Source organism: Strix uralensis, chromosome 19, assembly GCF_047716275.1.
Source record: "Strix uralensis isolate ZFMK-TIS-50842 chromosome 19, bStrUra1, whole genome shotgun sequence".
Classification (NCBI taxonomy): domain Eukaryota; kingdom Metazoa; phylum Chordata; class Aves; order Strigiformes; family Strigidae; genus Strix; species Strix uralensis.
In genome coordinates, this window is record NC_133990.1 from 7,704,564 (window position 1) to 7,725,982 (window position 21,419).

The following is a 21,419-nucleotide window of genomic DNA, read 5'->3' on the forward strand; positions in this document are numbered from 1 at the left end:
TCTCAAGTGATGCTGGAGAGCTCCTGATCACTGAGAGACAACAATGAGCTTGGTCCACGTTTTGGAGAAGCTTTTCACAGCATTCCTGAAATGGCCAGGGTGGGCTTGGTGACATATGGCAGGTCAGAGTAGGCTCAGTGTGTAAGGAAGTGAAGGAAGTAATGCCTCAAACATTCACTGACACAGAAAACCTCAAGGAAAAGCTGTGGCCTTTGTGATTACTCTAAGGAATGTCACCCAAGGAAGCAGGAGTATATGGAAGGATGCACTCCTCACTTCCTTGCAGCTGTATTGACAAACTCCTTAGATAAGCCTCAAAGGGGGAAATATGGACTAAGTGGAACCAAATGTTTCTCATTAAGCACAAGGACCACTAATCATTGGCTCCACTGTGTAAGCCCAAAGAGGTGACAAGGCCTGATAAGACGTGGGTATTTCTGCCTCAGAAGCTGTATGATTGCTCAAGAAGCATGAAGTCAACAAAAATCTGTGGGAACAGAGGAAAAACCAAAGGTGGGCAGGGTGAGTACGACCACCGACTCAATTGGACAAGGGGTGGTGCACCCCATTTCCCCCTCAATGCATGTGCAGAACCCATGCTCCACCTTTTTCCTCATCTCTTATGGAAATGAGTTTGTGGAATACCTGCCCCTCCTTGTCTAGTATGGTAATCAGCTGATAAGATGAACTTAAAAGGCAACAGAAAACTTTGCTGTGTGTGCACCCACCACCCAAGATTACCAGACCTGAGACAATGCTGGATCCAGGGGTGGGGATCTGGATTTCTTTGACCTTCCTTTTCCTTTTCCTTGAGACTACATTGCTTATTATTCTTTTCCAAGTTTAAATTGTTTTCTACAGCAAGTAAAACATTTTGACCAGTCATTTGGTGTCATTTCACCTTAATTTAACCTGAGGGATCACAGAACCGTTGCAACTCTCTGGGCTCCCAATCCAGGTCATGACACAGTGAGATAGAGCAAGTAATCCCCAGATACTCTTTGTGGTTTGTACATGAACCTCTTACCCATCTTCCTCTCAAGATCTGCTCCACCATCCCGAGCACTGTACATGCACCACAGATGCACTTCAGACCAATAGACCATCTTGTACTGCTGCTGCTTGTCCCAGGTGCAAATACATTGCTGGATGACCCAGAAGACATGGTACATGGAATGCACTGCTCTTGCCAACCCACTACTCCTTCCTGACTACTAGTGTGCAAGGACTCCTGTGATGCTGAGCTCCAAACTCAGCTGGGAAGCACAATTCCTAACCTGGAGGTAGATCCTTCTCCCATTGTTAGAGTGGCTCTACCACAGGTGGATCAAGCCCAGCTCACCTCATTTAAGAAGTCTAGAATTTAAGCACCTTGGTCTGAGCCACTGACTCTTGTTTCTTCACAGTGAGTGCAAGGAAATGAGAGCCAGATCTGAACCCTCTTTGATAACCAGTGCAGGATGAGGTAGGAGGACCCTCATGGAGTATCAGGGCAGCTCAAGGTGACTCACTCACTCAGACCTGCAGGTCTCTCCAGGCTGCAGGCTCCTGCCCTTTGAACGCCATGGCTGCTTGGAAACAGGATCCTGGAAGTTTCAATGCCACCATGTAGGCAGTGGGAACAGAGTTTGCAGGTGATTCTCCCCTTTCCCCAGTTGATGCTAAACACCTGAGCCCATTCAGGGACAACTCTGGCAAGTGGGGACCTCTCGAGATGAGGCAGTGTTTGTTGAGGTGCTCATTGACTTTGGAGATTCATCTGAGTAACAGGGTTTGTAGTGTTCCCAAAGGAGGGTCACAGTCCTTGCTGGTGACCTGAGTCTGGTCATGAGATTGTAACCTGGCATTGGGTTAGGGTGGGAAAGTTTGAGGATGCTCATTGCTGCTTATTCCACTGAGATCAAATCCTCTGCACGTCTGTTATCTTCCCCTTCCCTCCCACACATCCTCCTTCTGACACACGAGCTGATACCTGCAGTGAGCTCAGAGATGGCAGTAAACCCTACAGATGAAAACCCCACGGCTACTTGCATGGTGAGGGGCAGGAGGATACTGTGTACCAAATGAGGAACAGAACCAGCAAATATTAGACAGAGGCAGGGTCCTGTGCTGTGCAATGAAGCACTGCAGACAGCACGGAGAGCATGGCACAGCTCCACTTCCCCAGACAACCAACCTAACTTCTCACATTTCCTAGCTCCCAAGTGCTCAGCTGCTGCAGTCCAGAACAACCCTGTGTGTCTGGCTCGGCACAATAACGCACACCCCAGCCATCCATCTATGTGTCTCTGCTCTAGAAACACATCAATTCTCACCCACTCCATTTGTAATTATAAGTGAAACTATCCAAACAGCTGCATTTGTCCCACCTGACCCTGCATGCATTCGCCATACAGTGAGTAAACATGTGATACAGGCCTCCAGGCAATTTTTAGAGACTAGTCCAGGAATAAGGATTTTTATTAGTAATTTTCTATCATGATGAAATATTACTCTTAAATAATGCCTGTGCTGTATTTTTACTGTTGATTACATGAAGCACATTGGATATTATTTCAATGTTTCTAAGATTTACAGGAATATTAGCAAGAAGCAGTTTATATCCATAACACCTGCTGTTCTCCCAACTTCCAACATTACACATGTGACAAAGAAACACTCATGTATAGAAAAGAATAAGGTCTGAAGAATTTCACAGGTCATTGGATTATCTAAGGATTCTGGAGAAGGCCACTGATTTTAAAACTACTTCGGATCATGAGAGAGAAATAAAGTTTAAATTCAGATTCAAGCTTAGCACTCTCTGGGTGTAGAAGATCTGGCTGTGGGTTGGGATCTTCCAGTGCTCCAGTGCAGCAGTGTAGAAATTACACGATATTGATTTACAGTAGCCAAGAATCCGGCCCATGTGTCCCTCTGCACCTCTGTCACCTCCTTGCAGGCTCTATTTAGGCTATATGCCCAGTATTAAGAAAGATGGAGCCTGGGTTCAATCTCAGACATTATTTTTCAAATTGTCTGAGAAAGACATTGTTAGGGATTTGCAAATTAGGTCCCTGCTGGTAAGCCTAGATCTGTAACAGCAATGCTACACCAGCGAGCACCCACTTGGAAGGATTTTCTCTGGTTTTAAGGTTAAAAGTCCACACATAAGTTGGCCCTCTTTGCTGTGTTTTGTATACAGGACATGGGTACATACTACGGATATCTTGTTTGTCAGCAGGAATGGCTCTGATGAAAATGACAGGCATGGCCGGGGTTAGTTCCTTGAGCCTGGCATCTGTGATAATCCCAGTCTACAAAGGAAAGAAGACAAAGTCTTAGTTAGATTTCCAAGATATTCACCAGCTGTATCCGATACTCATGATCCTCTGCAATGTTTATACAATCTGGTCTTATTGGGGAAGTGCAAACATCGTTCCTGACATCAAGGGGGTGGATGAGTCTATCTGAGGTAAGCAAGGTCTGGATCAAACACCTACCCTGTTTCATCAGAAGTCTCCATCAAGCATAGCTTATTCCAAAGGTACAGATGCCTGCTCTCATCAGATGTTCAAACCCACATACCCTTGAGCAAGACTTTGTGGGGGAACAATGTTCCTGGCTGTGTGCAGTCACATCATCCTCATGCAGCTCTTATTCAAGGTTTTGCCAGACCAGAACCACCTCATGGGAAGCACTGTTTGTGCTAGGACCAATTGTGGACACCTGAACAGGGCTTGGGATGGAGAACAATGCTCACTTCAGAAGAGTCTAAACTGCACCAAGTAAATGTCCCACCATGCCACCAAAATTTGAGCATGACCAGGGATACACTTCTCTGGGCAATGAATGCACGCAGTGTTTTCTGTGGCCCCCAAAACGGCACCACAGATTTTTTTCCACTCTTACAGGTGCTCACTCCAGCAAGAGGGATTCAGAAGGACTGTTCCTGAGGGAATATTATCATTAAATAACAAGTCCACATTATCCTCTTGCCCAGCAGACTGCCCTACCCAGGAGAAGGAGAGTATGCTGTCAGGGCATGAAATCATCGGGTTGATTCTCTAACTTGGGTCTCTCTGGCAACTTCTGTTCCTCTTTTTGACAATAAAATGCTCCACACATCAATCAATTTCCAGGAAAGCCTGCAAAATTGTTTAATGGAGGCTAGAGAGATCAAATGCAAACAAATATAGAAATGGAAATAAAACTTCTCCATGCTAAAGAAACTGCCTCTCACTGCAGCTTAGCTTCACACATCTATTATTTCAAATGCTCTTACATCTGAGATTCAACCTCTCTAGCAGTTTATTTGGTTCTGCAAATGAGTGAAGAAAAATAATCCCTCTTGCAACACACCTCGGCTTAATTGTACTAATGCCACCTGTTATACTAAGCTATGATAAATCCAACGCCGATTTAGGATTTTATATTTCTAACGTGATGAATGAACATTAAATAATTCTTATAATACCTTGCATAGAAGCTATTTATCAAACATTATTATGCGTTCTTTTTAAATTCACATCTTTCATTTCTGAGGCTGGATTTTGATCAGATCTCTTTTTTACTGCTGACAATTCTTCAAATCAAATTTCCAAGATATATCCGACCTATTTCTGGGTTAACAAGAGTTGAAATCTTCATGAGGTATGTCTATGGAACTTATCATTTTGTTATGTCTGGGCTGATTTGCATTTGCATTTTTTATCGTTCTCATCATCAGAAATTAATTCTACTCTGAAAGCAATTTTCCCTAGCTACTGGCAAAGCACACCTTTTAAAAAGCCACTGTTCTGTGCTCAGAGAGCTCAGGCCTCAGATCCTAAAAAGGTCTTCCCTTCTGCTTGTGCTGTCTTCTCAACAGGCAGTTTGAAGAGTGGCCACACTATGTTGTCACATATCGATGGGTCCAAAGACAGAAACCAGCTGTCATAAGCCAGGGATGGTAATAGATGGGCCCAAATATATATGCAGTAAGCCTATATCCCCTTCCACTCAACTTCATCTTGAGGTTTTACTAGCACAGGTGCACCTGCACCACATCTAATTTAGGGTCAGCTGGCTTAAAGCCCTTTAGCACAGCTTGGTTGTCTTTCAGATAGTGTTGCCTCTGTTTGCAGGGAAGCGGGGCTGGTGATCTGACCAGCAGTGTAGCCAGCAGTGAACACCACTCCAAGGTAGCTTCAACTGGACATGGGGAACAAGAAAAAAAGCCATTCATGGAGCACATAGTGAAGAAGACCTAATGATGTGCAATCCAGTGAAGCCGAATGAGAGGAATTTTTATCACTGAGCAGTTTAAGAGTTGAGATACAGATGGAAAAGGGTTTGCCAAGTTATTAATTTTTCAAACCAACCATAAATAAGAGACTGGCTGTTCACAGCACAATTTGAAAGTGTTCCCTCCATGGATATATTGTAAATTTATCACTGGAGACGTCAGCTTGAGCCACATCCTACTCTTGCTCTAATAGCTCACAAACACATGGGCATTACTGACAGTTGACATCTGCAAGAAAAGGCTTCACATGATGTCCCAGCTAACCCCTCCAGGAAAAATTTCAATCTCTGATGCATGCAATTTGATGTACTTGGTGTCTCTACAGAAGAATGCAGCAACCTGTGATGTTTGGGACTGTAGCACCAGAACTGGGCGGTGCCAGAGCTGGGTTGCACACTGATGTTGTTTTCATCTGCATCCACTGCTGGGAGCATCTCATAAAAATGAGTGGTGTGCAACTGTTCCTAAAGATATCGAGCTGCTTGAATCGTCAAATAAATGTGACTGTTCCTTGACACACAGATCTGCTCTTCTAAGCCTCTCTATTGGTTTAAGACTGGTACTTTACATAGGACTAGCTTTAAAATGTACACAGAAACTGTAGCTGGTGTGGCTTGAAGGACAGCGTCAGCAAGCCACTGCTCAGCATGCTCTGCACTGACTGTGCATCCCTTCCAAGGACAAGGTGGTGTGCTCTCTACACCTGGCAAAGCTTCATGTGGCACATGTGATGCAAAACCCACCTCTCCCCCTGTCCTATCCAGCTCCAGTACTCTTGGTGAATAGCAGGGCAGATACTTGGCATCAAACTCTCCATTGCTGGGAACAAGAAAGCCCAGAATCAGCCGGCAATCTCCCATGGCTTGAGATAAAAATGTCTCATAGTGTCACCAGTCAGACTATCTCTCACTGAATCCCACTGACTTTAACAGTGCTACAGCAACAGATCATTTGGACCCAAAATAACCTGCTTAGTTTCATTTAATCTGATAGCTGCCTGCTGTTTTGCAATGAATGTTTTATAAATTTAAGACACCCAAGGGCAAACATAAATGTTTAAATAAATAGAAAAATGTGAGTAGCAGAACAGAGTGACTTTTTCCTTTTTTGGAGGCACAATCTAAATGTGAAATATTCTTTTAAAAGTGGAGGTGTTCCCCAGAGGAGTTCTTCTAAACATGACCTGCCGTTCTTATCAGAGGATATGGTATTTGAAGGAGTATACGACCTAAAGGAACTGGGCACCTGTTTTAAAAATGCTGCATCCATTAATACATACTGGTGCTCACTGGATTACAGGTAAAATGAATAGTTCCACTAGGTGGAAATGATATTTCAGTGTGAGCTGCAACATATGAAAATTCTCTTTTTCTTTCTGAAATAAATTGAAGCATGATACCCAGAGATTATGAATGGATCTATAAAAGTAATTGCTCAGTATCTTTCAATCACATGGAAAATGTAACCAGAAAAACACATTTGCTAAAGTCTGGATGGTCTCTGAAGACAAACCTCGTTGCTGAATGCAATCACCCATACAAGTTATTGGAGGGAGGCAGAGGGGAGAAGCCATATGTTTCCCAAAAGATTTCTGGTTTTGCACCACTAAATTTTTCACTTCCACTACCACTTGGGGATGGGTAAAACCTAGGCAGAACTCCACCATTTTGACTATTATATTTTCTAGTAATGGTGGTAATGATGATAAAGGAAAACATAACAGCAGTCACTAAAATTTGTTTTTAATGGAGTATTTGATATGTAAGACCAGCAATTTTTTTAAACTTTCTTTGTACTCTTGTGTCCAGCTGATTTGTATCAGCTTAAAATGTTTTTGAGGGTAACTGAAATCCAGTGCTCCCTGTAGTAAGGGGTTGTGATGTCCAAGAGCTGCAAGAGGTTTGTATGGCAGCCACACCAAAGGCTTAGACAAAGGAATAGGCAGGAAACTGTAGGACCAGTGTTTGGGAAATGGCCTGGGCTGGCCCCTTTTTCTGCCACTGTGACTTCTGCTATTAGCAGAGCCAAAACCACGAAGGCAGGAGGTCTGACCTTATACCCATGTGAGATCTTTACTGCAATCTTTTGACAAAGTCTTTGCCAATGTTTCTGACTGCCTGTGGCTTTCCAGACCCAATGCACACAGAGAGAAAGTGGCCTGAAGCCTTGACCTTCCCAAGGATTTGTGATAAAATGCTCTGGATGCCATCAGTCAGTGAGTTCAAAGCTTTGCCTAATTTCCTATCCTTCATGGAAAACTATTGCAGAGAGGGAGCTGAAAAATAAGTGAAGAGTATTAGATATGAATTGCCATGTCAGGCTGGGATACAGTATACAACAGCCATGGCCTCTCAGCATCCTACCATTAAGCCCCACAACAGATAAAGGAGGATCTTCAACGTTAAGGCTCTAAAGAGCTGCCTCTGAGATAAAAGCCTCTTCTTGCAAGAGGGTAAACTTGACACAGATAAGTAGGTTTTGGGTGACCCACTTTGATCAGCCTTCACCCTCTCACAGATCACTGGCAGCAGAAGCATCGCTCTGGCCGCCCAGAGTAAGAGCTGCATGAATCACTGTCATTTAATTCTCACACGCAGCACAAACTGGGAGTTGTGGTACCATGGACCAGGCAAGTCAGAAGACCAGGCCCAGTGGGGATTTGTCAGCCTAATGGCTCTCACTCTGCAGCCTGCACTCCTAACAGCTGACAACTGTCAGAAGGGATGACAGGGACAATTGTGCTCCTCTGGGATGCTGCTCTGAGAGGTGCACTGTGAGAGGAGCTCTGACAGCTATATGGGCAGGAAACAGCAAGTGTACAAGCTTCCCTTCAGCTGCCCAGTTGGGGGATTTGGTTCTCACATTGACTGCCCCAAGGCTGGCTGTGCTACAACTGAAAGGTGTTGGGATACATGCAGAAAGGGAAAGAAGAAGAGCAAGGGCCACCCATGTTGTTCTGTTTATCCAGGATCAGCCTACCCCCCTGCCCCTCCATGCTGAGTCATCAGCCTGAGTCTGCACTGACCATACAGGTTAGACCTTCATGAAAGCTTTATTTGTCACCCTAAGAGGATGGCTAAAGGATGTGATTCATTTTTGGTAACAAACCCTATCTGTGCAGACGACATCCTGCAGCGCCCAACAGTGGAAGGACAGTGGTATGGATTTGGCCCATCCCACCCATTCAGCTCTGGGCACGTGAAGATGTACAAAATCAGAGTCCTCTCCTCTCTCAGCACTGCTGCTAAAGAGGCAACAGAGTAGTGACACCGCAAAAGTCTGCCGCATCACTTTTGGAGGCAGCAGTGAAATCACAACCATGCGAAGGTGCAGGGGCAATACAGCCCTGAGAGGACCACACATTTTCTGCCTGTTGTAACACCATGAGAACTTATCACAGTTTAGTCAATGAACAACAGGGTTGCGATTCCTCTTGTAAAAACTAGATGTATCAGTCCATGCTGGCCACCCTCAAGTCCCTTCACAACCATGGAACAGACAACTCCAAGAGGTGATTCATCTGACTACCTTGGATACCCCACTCTAGGCTGCAGAGGAGAGGCCCATCTTTCATATCTTTCCCACTCCTGAAGAGGCAGGTCAAATGACTACTGCAGATAAGTGCCTGTCTGGGCTGAGAAGTTCCCCAGAGTACAGTACCAAACATAAAGGGCATAACATCTGTGGCTTCTCTCTCAACAGAAGAGTCTTGGTGAGCTCACCTGTGTATCCCAGCGTGCACCCTCCATGAACAAACCGTGGACGTACGCCCCTTCCCGAGGAGGACTGGCAAAATCTTCTCTGTTCTTTTTTGTCACATCGCACTGCAAGATCATCTTGTCTAAAGGCCACTCGTTCTTTCGGGCTGCAGACTGCATGATGGCTGTCAGGAAAGACTGGGGATTGAAGAACCCAGCAAGCCACACTGCAGAGGGTAAGGAAAAGTCTCCTGTCCAGGCCTCCAGCTCCTTGATGCGAGTGAGAAGGTCAGCAAACCATGTGCCCAAGCTGGCTGTGGAAGGGTAAGCCCTCTTTATCCAGGACTCTGGCACCATGTCCATGAAGAGGGCATTCTGCAGGTTCTCAACATCACTTGTCATGGTCAGTTCTCCCTGAGTGAGAAAGGGTATAATTATCACTGACTATTGTTTAACCTGAACAAAGTCTGCTGGAAAGTGGAAGCTGAGCTACGAAGCATGAAAGATTGTGACAGTCTGCACAGTCACTAGTGTTCACATACTGTGAATTTCTTCATGAGTTTTGGGTTTTCATGAACATCTTCTATTGCATATTCCTGCATCCCCAGCTTCCCTACTGTAAAAATACTACTTGGAGGAAAAATTGTGTAACAGAGTAACAGCGAGCATGGATGTCCCTCAGTTGTCCCAGTGTTGTTTCTGTTTTCTCTCACTGACTGAAGATCTTTATGGGCAGATTTTCAGAGGTGCAAAGCTGTTCTCACTCATGCTGCCAGGGCTGGATACTGGAGTCCCTGATGATCTACTCCAAAACTGTCCAAATGTTTATTATGTCAAATCCTATCCCCTCCTCTCCTCCACTTCCCCTCACTCCCCTCCTTTATTACTTTGCAGTGTAAGTCTTTCTTTTTGACTTCACATGTTGTCTGCAAATGTAATCACAGTTTCTTTCACAGCAGGGAAACACACAACAAATTAAGATATGATTCAGCCAAGTGAGACATTGAGAGAGGTTTGACTTTTCCTTTATCCAGCAATTAATTATTTTTAAAGCTTTTGGAAACCCGTATCAGTTTTGCCCAGGCAGGAGAAGAGCTGGAACACCACTGCATAGCCAAAAATGGGTTCTGCACAACAATAACACCATCCCTCTTGAAATTCTGGTACTCTGCACAGGTTCCCCAATGTGTGCTAGCCTAAAATTAAGAAAATTCCTGCTGTATCCAGTTTAAATTACATTAAATCTAAGCAAGAGATGCCTGGATGGCACCAGTATTGAAAGGGCAGCTAAAAGAGACCATTAAGAGATGCAGCAGTTTGTGCAGCAGGTTGCACAGAGGGGCACACAGATGGGGCTCACAAACTCTGCTGAGGGCAGTGTACACTTGCTTAGCAATGGTGGTGACATGCCACAGGGCACTGTCCCCAGCACCATCTGGAGCAACTGTCCTTGGCACAGAAGAGGCCTCAGCTCAGACCAAGCTCCTGACGGAGGCTGCAGCCTATCATGTCTGGGACTGCAGCAGTGCCTGGAGCCTCTCACTAAGCCTTGGGCTGGAAGACTGTCTCCTTGCCTGTAGGAGATGTGTGTTGGTGGAGGACCTGTGCCACCAAGTAAAGGATCTGTAGGAGGAGGCCAGCAAACTGTTTAGTATCAGAGATGATGAAAAGAGGCCAACTGGATCTTCTCTGAGACCCTGCAGATAAAAGAGGAGCCTCAACTCCCAGCAGTATCAAAGTAAGGTAGGCAGAGTCTGTGCCTATCTGCTTGGAAAAGGGAGACTCCCATGATGGTGAAGGCTGGAAGCTTGTGACTTCCAGCAACAGGAGCAAGGCTTCTGTTCTCCCTGCAGATCTGCAGCTACAGAACATGTTCAGTGCCCAGGTAGGAGATGAGGGGTTGGGAAGCTCTGTCCATCAAAGCATCCATGCTGATGGAGCCTGAGCCATGCAGTAGCACAGGGAGGGATCAGTGAGTGACAGTAGTAGGTGACTACCTGCTGCAGAGGACAGAGGCCCCCATCCACCAACCTGTCTTGCTGTCTGGGGACATTTACTGCATGCTGGAATCTTGGATCCAGGACACCAAGGAAAGACTGCTGAGGTTTGTCCAGCCCTCAGTCTATTACCCCCTTACACTTTTCCATAGGGTCACCAATGATATCCAAAGATGGGTGTGCTGCCATCCAGAGGGACCTGGCTAGTCTGGAGAACTGAGCTGAGAGCAACCTCATAAAGTTCAACAGAGGGAAATGCCGAGTCTTGCATCTGAGGAGGAATAACTCCATGCACCAGTACACACTGGGGACCACTGCCTGAAAAGCAGTTGCAGGAAAGGACCTGGGACTCCTCATAGACAAGCAGCTGACCATGAGTCAGCAATGTGCCCCTGCAGCAAAGGCAGCCACCAGTGTCTTGGGCTGCATTAGGAGGAGCATTGCCAGCAGGTTAATGGCAGCACTCTGCTCAGCACTGACGGGGCCACATCTGGCATACTGGGTCCAGTGCTGAGATTGTTCAGCCTTGAGAAAAATGGCTCGGGGGGATCTTTTCAATACCTGTAAATATCTGATGGTAGGAAGTAAAGAAGATAGAACCAGATGCTTTTCAGTGGTGTCCAGTGACAGGACAAGAGGCAATGGGAATAACTTGAAATACAGGATATTCCACTGAAATAGAAGTAGAAACGTTTTTACTGTGAGGGAACAGGTTACCCACAGAGGCTGTGGAGTCTCTATCCTTGGACCTCCCCAAGAGGGCATGGTCCTAGGCAACCTGCTCTACCTGACCCTGCTTTGAGCACAGCATTGGACTAGACAATCTCCAGAACAACTAATCTGGGATTCTGTGACACTCATGCCAAGCAGTCTGCAAAGACAAAAACCTGCATATGCAGGCTCACCTTTTACCAGTATGCAATGCCCTTCACAATTTAAGTCTTTGCATGCCCCATGATGACTGAGAGGGGCACAACACACCATAGCAGTTTGGAGACTTCCAGCTAATGTTGATCACTGGTTTCCATTATAAATATTTATTTTTGTCCCCTTATCATTTTGCCAAAATTTATCTGTCTTACAATTTCTCTTTGCCTCAGGCTGAGTGTTTTTGGAAAGATTAACTGAAATCAGTTGAGCTATTGCTGAGAATGAGGGTGAGGGAATTGGGTCAGTCTATTCACATTAAAAAGTTGCAACTGTTCTTTCACAGGGCTTCAGTGCCTCCAGCCATGAGGTCAGCAGAGGTGCCCTTTACTGGGGCCAGAAAAATCTATGAAGCTTTAGCAAAAGTTGAAAGCCACCTAAAGCAACCCCAACACATGTGTAGCAATGCTTGTCAGAGTCCAGCGGTTAAAAAAATCTTTGCAGTTTATTCCTATGCTGACCATGCCCTGCAGAGCTCTGATCTGCAGATCACACTGAAAGGCTACAGCAGGACAAGATCACAGCTAGATACCCAACTAGACCATGGGAGAACAGTAACGAGTGCCCTTGTTGATGGTCCATGCTGCATCTGGCACTAGCAAGTGGAAGCAGGCCCAATGCTATGTGATCAAGACTTAGGGCGAACAAGCATGTCATCACTCTTGGGTTAGCAAGCATTTTCTCAAAGGAAGTACACTGCAAAGAGACCAGAGACTCCTGAGCCTGGAAGACAACTTGTCATCAGAACAGAAATCCTCTGAGCTAACCATGCTCTTGCAAGTGCAACACTCATAGCTGCTGGATGACAGCTTGAACAGAGGGCTTGAATGCACATCTGCCTAATACACTGTGTCTTACCAAAGGGAGGAAGGGTGTCAGCTGAATTCAGACACTGGAAGCGACCACTCTAGCACTTCTGGCTTTTTAGCACTTGACTTACAACCCTTTCTGTAAAGAAATGCTTCCTAATATCCAGTCTAAACCTTCCCTGGTGCAATTTGAGGCCATTACCTCTTGTCCTATCGCTTGTTACTTGGTTAAAGAGACTCATCCCCCCTCTCTGCACCCTCCTTTCAGGCAGTTGTAGAGGGCGATGAGGTCTTCCCTCAGCCTCCTCTTCTCCAGACTAAACAACCCCAGTTCCCTCAGCCGCTCCTTGTACAACATGTGCTCCAGACCCTAAACTTGTTAAAGGTAATAAGCTTTTAAAAGCAGCAAGCGTCTGAACCTGCTGGGTTTCCCACATAGAGAACAGATTTATGGTGGATAGAGAAAATCACATGTACAGAGGTTTTAAGATGGTTTTTGTTTTAACACTCTTGAAGCTAAAAGCAACAAATAAGGTTAAATGAAAATGTGGAAGAAGGACTATTTGCAATTAGTCCTAAAACATGAGGAATAGCTGTAACCACCTTGCAAAATACATATCACCTCCTGTCACTTCATATCACTACATATCACTTCATGTGAGCAGGGACCAGGTAAGCCTCTGCCAGTAAATCATCCCATCATTTCTTTTTGATGATTTTACATTTGTAGGAAATCTCAAAATGATGGGTTACCTGGTAAAATGTCTTTGAAGTCCTGGGTAATTCCAAACACAAGGGTCAAACACAAATGAAAGATGTCTCATATTGGTATTTGCCATGAAGTGACAAAGAAATACAAAGGCAGTGCATGCCCCGTGCATTTCCTCTTAGGCACCTGAGCTGTTTCACTTTATCTGTAACACACTTTAAGACAATTTACTGACTCACAATTAAAGCTCACACAACAGAAAAGCATGGAGGGTCTAATCAGAGGGGCTGGTAATGAACTTCACAAAGCTGTCAAAATTATTTGACCTTATCACGGGGCAGTTGCCATGGTTTTGTTATTTAATAACTTCTGTTGACACACAAACTCTGAATTACCATTGTGGTTCCTTCTTCATTCATATCACATGGGTCATCATCTCCCATCTAAGGAGAACTTAGACAAAGAGAGGACCTATTCAATAGGCTGGTCTCTGGCTAAAGTCATGGCAAGATCATGCAGGAAAAAAAATTTCTGAGAGTCAAAGTACTGCACTGGTCACAGCAGGACACTGAGAACCACAGGGCCTTCTAATAGCAACAGTCAGAAGTATTTTTCACTCCTGGAAAGGTTCTAAAGCAAGGTAAAGGTAAAAATATTGCAAAATGTGTGCAAGCAGTTAAATTGATTTAAAGACATAACCCTCACGATCATATATCATGTCTAGTTTTACTTTCAGGAAACAAATGAATTAGCAAATATAATTCTCAGGAAGGCTTAAGAAAAGCATTTTTTAAAGCCTGTGCACTCAAGCATACTTGTTGGAATCTCCTGTGAGGGTTCAAAGCACATATAGCAGCTATCTCATATAGTTGTCCAAACACAGTTATGCATACATTTGCATTTCAGATGCTGAATACTAAAGTGCATCAGAAATTATTCAAGTTAGGGTTTTTTTTCCCAAAACGCTAGGAGTAATTTTCATTAAAGACACCCTTGAAGGAAATCCTAATCAGCCTGCAGACATCCCCACAAGATGAGCAGACTATTGTCACAAATTGTTTTCTCAGTTCAGGATATTTTCACTTGATACAGTGAAATACCCAGTTACTCTTACAAAATTTGGTCTTACTTCATTCTTTTATAATATTTATTATCCTCATTTTGGAGATTTATCCTTCACCGAAGTTGCAAAATAGAAAATCTGCTTGCAAAAATTACACTGGGTACATTAACATGCAAGTATTTCAGCCCAGCCTCTGGTCTCACCGAAGTCATCCAGAACAAAGGGCTTTGAAATGCAACATGTCAGTTATTTTTGATGGCTACCAGTCTTTTGTGATTTCTCTTCCTCTTAATGGGATGCCTCCTATTTTTGGACCAAACAATCACTTTCTGCTACACAGACACAATGAATTATTCAAAAATTTAAATTAGGCATGACATTTCTAAATCTCCTTCTTTTAGCAGATAGCCAGTTAAAAACAATAAGACTTGTTTCCTCTGTATTTTATTTATTCTCTTCTGAGATCTGTGGTTCCTGTTATGTAAACTCTCCTCCTCTGACTGCTGTCAGTAAAGATCCCAGTCCCAGAGATTAATATGCGTTAACAGCTCTCATAGGATATGCTCTCAGAAGGAACAATTAAAGAATAATTTGTCTCCCAAACTGAGTATGAGACCTAGCTGTCACGTCAGGACAACAGCACAGCCTACAGAAAGAGCCAACAGCAGTGCCAAGTGTCCCCTGGCCGTTATGTGGTGCCCAAGGCATGGGAAAGGCCCCTTGGGGGATGTTGGGCAGTGGTGTAGGTCATGCATGATGTCTAACAGCTCTTCAGGGACTCATATGCAACCTTTGCTTGTGAGCACACAATCTTTGCCCACTTGTGGTATCTCAGGCCCTTCAAATCTGTCTCTTCAGCATACACAAGATGAAGAAATAGATACTGCTATCCTTCTGCTCTTCAGTAGTCCTTAAGTCCTGGCCCTGTGGTGTCTCTGAATCACACCGCAGGTACTGAGGCTGTTGGGACCAACCTATGTAGTCATTAGAAGTCTCTTTTCTGCAGATACCATCTCACTTCCCTGCCATGACTTGTGGCAGGGTTTTGGGAAGAAATTTGCACCCTCTATTATTGTCTCATTTCTGTGGTTTATTTAAGCCCATGCATCTACTCATTCCCCCTATCAATATTAAATAGCTTATTCTTCTCCACATTAAATCTAATTGCTACACATTGTCCCAGTTATAATTATATCTTGTTTGGTGCTCCAGAATTGAAACATTAAATCACTTCTGTTTACCTGTCTTAGGAAAGAGAGTTTTCAATTTCACTGCCTTATGCTAGAAAATAAAGGAAATCTGTTTATAATAATTGACTACACAAATGTCAGCTTATTTTAAAATGGATTGTACGTACTGGGCCACCACAAAGTGTATATTATATGTTTCTCTCTTTAATCAAGACAATAAGCATCAGTGGTGAATGCAATGCAGAAATATCTGAGCTAGCGTGGATCCAAGCTGCTGGGTTCACAGTGGACAGCACAATGTGGCTTGGATTTAGAAGCAGCCTAGTCCTATCCCCGCAGAGCTGCAGCTACCTAAAATCCCAGAGCCAGCCTTAGCACCTCTGTGTGCATGCTGCAGATAAGCCCTCTGAAAATCTCTCTTCAAAGGTGCCCTCAGGAGAGGGTTGTGATTGTCATTTGGTCAGGTCCTCCTTGCTCCCTTGTCAGCTCTTTCTACTAATGGGGTCATACAAAGTTGTTGCAGTTCCTTCAAGTGTGACGGTTCCCATGCCATGCAAAGTATTTCTGTGAGCTGAGCATTTTGGCGAAATGGGATGACAACCTGTCATTCAGAAAATGATGTAACAGGGAATGTGCCGTGACTGATGTCCTTAATTGCTGCCACACACCATGAGATCATCCAGGGAGCAACTTTGTGTTGATGATGCAGGGAAGGCTTTAGGGTAGTGTTGAAGTCATCAGCTTTGTGCTGCAAGCTCCAGGCAGCATTCCTCTGCTACACTTAGGCCTTTCCAAGGGATGTACAGCACTTGGCTATGGTGAAGAGGAGTCTTTTGGGATGACAAGGTGAAGGGGAAGTGTTGCTACAGGGCACCAGGGCTGGCTAGGCAGGTTGCCACTCACTTGCAGTGCAGTCTGATCTATGCTGGTTTATCCCCTCATGGGCAGTCAGTAGCCTTTTATATTTTGTCCCACCAACTGCCTGGAAGGGCATTCAGCAGATGACTTCCCCTACCAGTGCCCTCTTGCTGAACCCAGAAATTTGCATCCCACCCGGTGTGTCCTGCCAGCCCCAGAGATCCTCACTGTTCTCCATAAGCAATGGCCAAAGCCACCTCCCAGAGGGACACAGACATTACTTTCTTGGAGCAGTCTGGTGTCATATCAGGGTGAAGCAGCTGTGCGTGGAGCAATCATAGACAGTATCTCCATAGGGAAGGGCTGCTCCTGACCCTCCTCCATTAGCAAATGACTCATACCCAGGAAGGGGAGTTGTATCTCTTCCAAAACTCGAGTTAAAAACTTTTTATCTTTTAGTTTTTTCTCTTATAACTCTGGACATTTTGTGTCCTTACACATGATCAATCTTTCCTTTGATTTCAGCTCAACTTGTGTCTTTAATGACACTGTTACAAGTTCCCCCCAGTACCTGGGCATTTTGTGAAAAGGTGTGATTTTTTTGGCTTACCTTTAAATAGGCCACATCTCATTTTCTGAGTGACCTATTGTTACTGCACTACAGTATCAGGTGGACAGAAGTGCCTAGTCTCTGTTCCCAAAAAGCAGTCATTGCTATGTATATCTTTAACCTCTCTCAGTGCCTGTGTCCATAGAGTGCAAAGTGCCATTTGAAATCCATCTGGGAACCCTTCCCTGTGGAGTCAAGTTGGTTTTGCAGCCAGCAGTGCTGAATACAGAGTGTGACCCTTTTTATTATTCCCTGAGCACCTTTTCCATTCATCAAGATTTTACAATGCTACAATCACAAGCATCCAGAGCTCCTACCTTCAGTCCCAGATCCAGTTCCTTGAGAGAGCGCTTTATTTCACTGGTGAGGATGTTCATGCGCTCACATTCCTGGAAGGCAACCACAACGTATGGCGTCCTCTCTTCCACCTTTGCCATCAGTTCTGCAATGTTAAACTCATCCATCAATTTCTCTAACATCTCTTCCAGAAGGGCTTTCACCTTTGTGCCAAAGGAAAAAGAGAGAGGGATGTTAGTGAATGACCCACTGAGCTTCCTGAGCTGACAGCTGCCTGAACGCAGTATGAAAAATCCATCTGCCAGTTCGTGTCTGCAAAACAATCAGTGTCAGTGGCACTGGGCATGACACCTTTCAAAGAGCTTGCCCCATCCTATTAAAATTCAAATGCTTACAAAAGTTAATGTCAGATGAGAAGATTTCAAAATGATGGTTTAAAAATGTCACTATGACATGTAGCAGTCTCCTTCTTCTTGGGTCTCAAGCCTGTATTCTTACTTCTCCTAAGGTCAGATTCAATGCAAGAAGACGGATGGAGCTATAGCCTCAGTTGAGCCTCAGGACAATGAGCTTATGAGCTGGGTTTTTGTGGTATATTGATAGAGAGAGGTGATTATATAAAATTGAATTTTAAGCTGAATTTGGCATTCTGAAGTAATAGAGCCATAGAAGAAAAGCATAATGAAACAAAATTATTCTCTGGTCACCATCACAGCTTGATTTGGAAACAGTGCTTTATATCTCTAAATACTAAACAGAGAAATCTCCAGTGCAACAGGATGTTTCTATTGTCTAAAAAATAAATAAAACAGAGAGAAACCTTTCTGGTTAACAACAAAGCATGAAGCCCTTAATCTTCATGGGATCAGTTGTATCGGGTTTATGCTGGCCGTTAGGCAGCTTGGTATAGAAGTCTCTCACACAATGCTTTTCTTTACTTCTGTGCTGGAACCTGAGTGAGCCTTCTGCTTCTTGGGGATCTTTCAGGGATGTATCATGCACAGTTACAATTCTATGATCTGACGTGCAAAACCTGGTGTGCGGGTACCAGTGACAGCTGCCAGTAGCAGAGGCAGCCCGGGGATAATTATTGCCGTGCCCACTGACTCTCATATTTTGGACTCCATACTCCAATTTCCTCCCATTGCTGCTCTTCCAAACCCTCCACACTTGCATCGGACGTTACGAATAGGTGATGATGTGTAGGCTGTTATTGCAACCACCTAGGTGGCGAAAGCTAAAGCTCAGCTGGAAAAGCTCTTCAGCTGCACCCCAGACGCAGTATAGAAATATCCTCTAATTTGAAATTCCCTTGCAAATCTCTTTGGCCTTGAGTTTTTCACAACAATTACATCTCATTTTCTGTAATGTGGCCTCAGAAACCTGTGGAAATAACTGGACTTGTCAGAGCCACAGGAAAATGATAGGCTGGCATTTTCCCTGCAAGCTTCCTAAAACCACCTCAGCCAAACCAGGGGCTGGAAATCCTCAAATGGAGGAGCTAAGAGACAACTCTTAACTCCCTCTCATTCAAGGACCAAGGGATACAAGGACCAAGGGATACAGCCAGTGTCAGTTATAGCTCAGATAATGAGAGAGATCATCCAGAAGAAAATTAGCTGTGGGAGCATCCCCCAGGCACAATGCAGTGCAGCGGGGCCACAGTCAGATTGCTTTCAGGCAGCTTTTCTTCTCAGAGAGATCATGAAATCCATGAGGAATTCTGTGCTCCTGTGACAATCGTCTTGAGTGTCACCAGGAATTTGCAGGGTAGCCATGCCCTGTGATACCACTGATAGATCACTCGCTGATAATTTTGTTTCTCTGGCCGAGGATTTTAATTGTAATAATAGCAAATAATAGCAAAAGGACTGAGAGGGAGAAGAGGTAGTCACATTTGCTATCTTTGAGCATCTCCTTCAGCTTTGCTACCACTGGATTATTTCCCTCACCTCAAGTTCCAGTAAGAACTGAAAATTGAACATACTGAGCACTTCTGAGAGTCCCTTAGGTGAAGGCAGTAAGTTCCCTAGCTCCACACTAAGTCAAAGGAAGCATGTGTGAAACTGCAGACTTCATATAAGCTTTTTATTAGTCATTCATTAATTTGTAAAGCTTGAAACACAGAGCTGGGACCTTAAGACTGCAGAAATAAAAAACTGATCAAGTGTTGGCTGGTTTCAGATCCTGTTACAAATGCTTGGGCCAGATTTTAATGAGCTGTGAGTTTTGAGAGGAAGGGCTGAGATCGTCCTGGTACATAGGTGTAGTGAAGGAGTTCAGCTGGAAATAAGGAATTACAAGGCCCCTGGGAGCTTGGGAGCTGGGTGGGACCTGGTGCCAACAGTAAGAGGTGGGCTGAACTCTGACAGTGTGCTCAGGGGGCCCACTGGTATGCCACTCACAGCATGGTGCACAGGGACCCGTGGCTCAGAGACAGTAGGGGCCACAGAAGGTTTATTTGCACCATCTTCACAAGATGATAATGAAGGCACTGCAGTTCAGGGGGTAATTAAAAGCCACTGTTCTATTACTGACAATATTCCAATTGCAACCCACCATGGTGATGTTCTGCATAATATGAGGCTAGTGATTTTAGACGCTCGGTTTGTATCCAGCAAAGGCAGAATCCATTATAATAAGCAGTTGTAAGACAAACCTGAGCTAGACAAGACTACTCATGAATGAGACCGGTATCAAAATTCAACAGCTCCTTCCTCTACCACTCTCACCGTTTCTTCCCTGGTCACCACTCCTCCTTCGCCCATGCTGGTGTCCCGGGGCTGCATCTCCAGCACGATGTGGAAGAGCTTCTCCGAGGTCTGGGTAAGGAAGCCAATCTCAGCATTGGGGTGGAGGCCATACAGATAAGGAGACTCTGGAGGCAAGGTATCGTCTATGTACTGTATAGAGAAATTCAGGTTCAGGTTAGATACAGAGTCCAGGGCACTTTGTCTGCAGGGTTCACCTGCTCTGGAATTATCACCCATCCAAGTAAGAAATCCCAGGCTGATATGGCTCTGATATGTGGCTGAAACACCAGTGAACTGATGGGAGAAATAAGTCTACAATTGTTTACAGAACTGCTTCTACCCCTGCTGTGAAAATTTAGTAATTGCTAAAGTTTGGCTTGGCTACATATCTCAGGCCTGGACCTTCTCTAGCAATTATCCACTGTGCACTTGAGCATCAATATCCTGAAATCTCTTGTGGGAATTTAGCTTCCAGTAGTTAAGTTTTATGAACAAAAACAGCCTAATATGCCTATCTCTCTACTGCATTAGTGTACAAAGAACAGATGAAATAAGTAGATCAACAAGACCCTTCAGTGTTTCTCATCAAAACTGATGATAAAAGGAGTTTGAAAGGGCCATTTTAGCAAACAGTATGTGGATGTAATTTTCCAGGAGCCCCACTCAAGTCTCAAGAACCAATACGGTTGATCTATTCATGCATGAACAGAAGGAGCCCATGATGAAGTAGAAAATTACTATTAGACTTGGTTCATCCAAGGGAATGCTGAAACATCTACAGAAACAGAACATAATGGGAAGTAACAGGAGGTGTGTTGAAACACTGGAGTCCTATTCACTGCCTTCTAAAACAGATTATAGGGCAGTTATGGAAGACATTACATTTATGTGTATAAATAATGCTAGAAAACAAAGAGCTTACCTGATGATAGCCATTATAGTCCATGTTCCCCGGGAGGGGGAATCCTGGAGCAAGGAGGAGTTCTCCCTCCATCATTTCTGGCTTAATAAATTCTTCCAAATAGGTTTTGCAAAGCCGCCTGTCCCAGTCATCTGTAATGTGACCTCCGTACATAATCTCACCAAAGAGGTAGCATAAATCATCATATGGGACCTGAAGAATGAACCAGGAGGGCATGAACAAGTTCAGCCAGCCAGAGCTCCACCAGCTGTGTCGCTGAGCTCCAGGCTACAGCACTAAGCACTGATCTGCACAGTGAGTGCTTCCACTTCACTATTTCA

General features: G+C 44.5%; 1 protein-coding gene across 2 annotated transcripts in view; it reads right to left on the minus strand.

Moving 5' to 3' along the window:
• Positions 1–2,442: 2,442 nt before the first annotated feature.
• The window catches only part of DNAH9 (dynein axonemal heavy chain 9), a 113,580-nt gene continuing 94,603 nt past the window's right edge, over positions 2,443–21,419 (minus strand). For both annotated transcript variants that reach the window (XM_074889192.1, XM_074889193.1), the window contains 5 exons: positions 21,100–21,291; positions 20,157–20,327; positions 17,445–17,627; positions 8,989–9,378; positions 2,443–3,296 (listed from right to left, as the gene is read on the minus strand). In XM_074889192.1, coding sequence (XP_074745293.1) covers positions 3,069–3,296; positions 8,989–9,378; positions 17,445–17,627; positions 20,157–20,327; positions 21,100–21,291 — 1,164 coding nt within the window. In that variant the 3' untranslated portion in view covers positions 2,443–3,068. The remainder of the gene's footprint in view (positions 3,297–8,988; positions 9,379–17,444; positions 17,628–20,156; positions 20,328–21,099; positions 21,292–21,419) is intronic.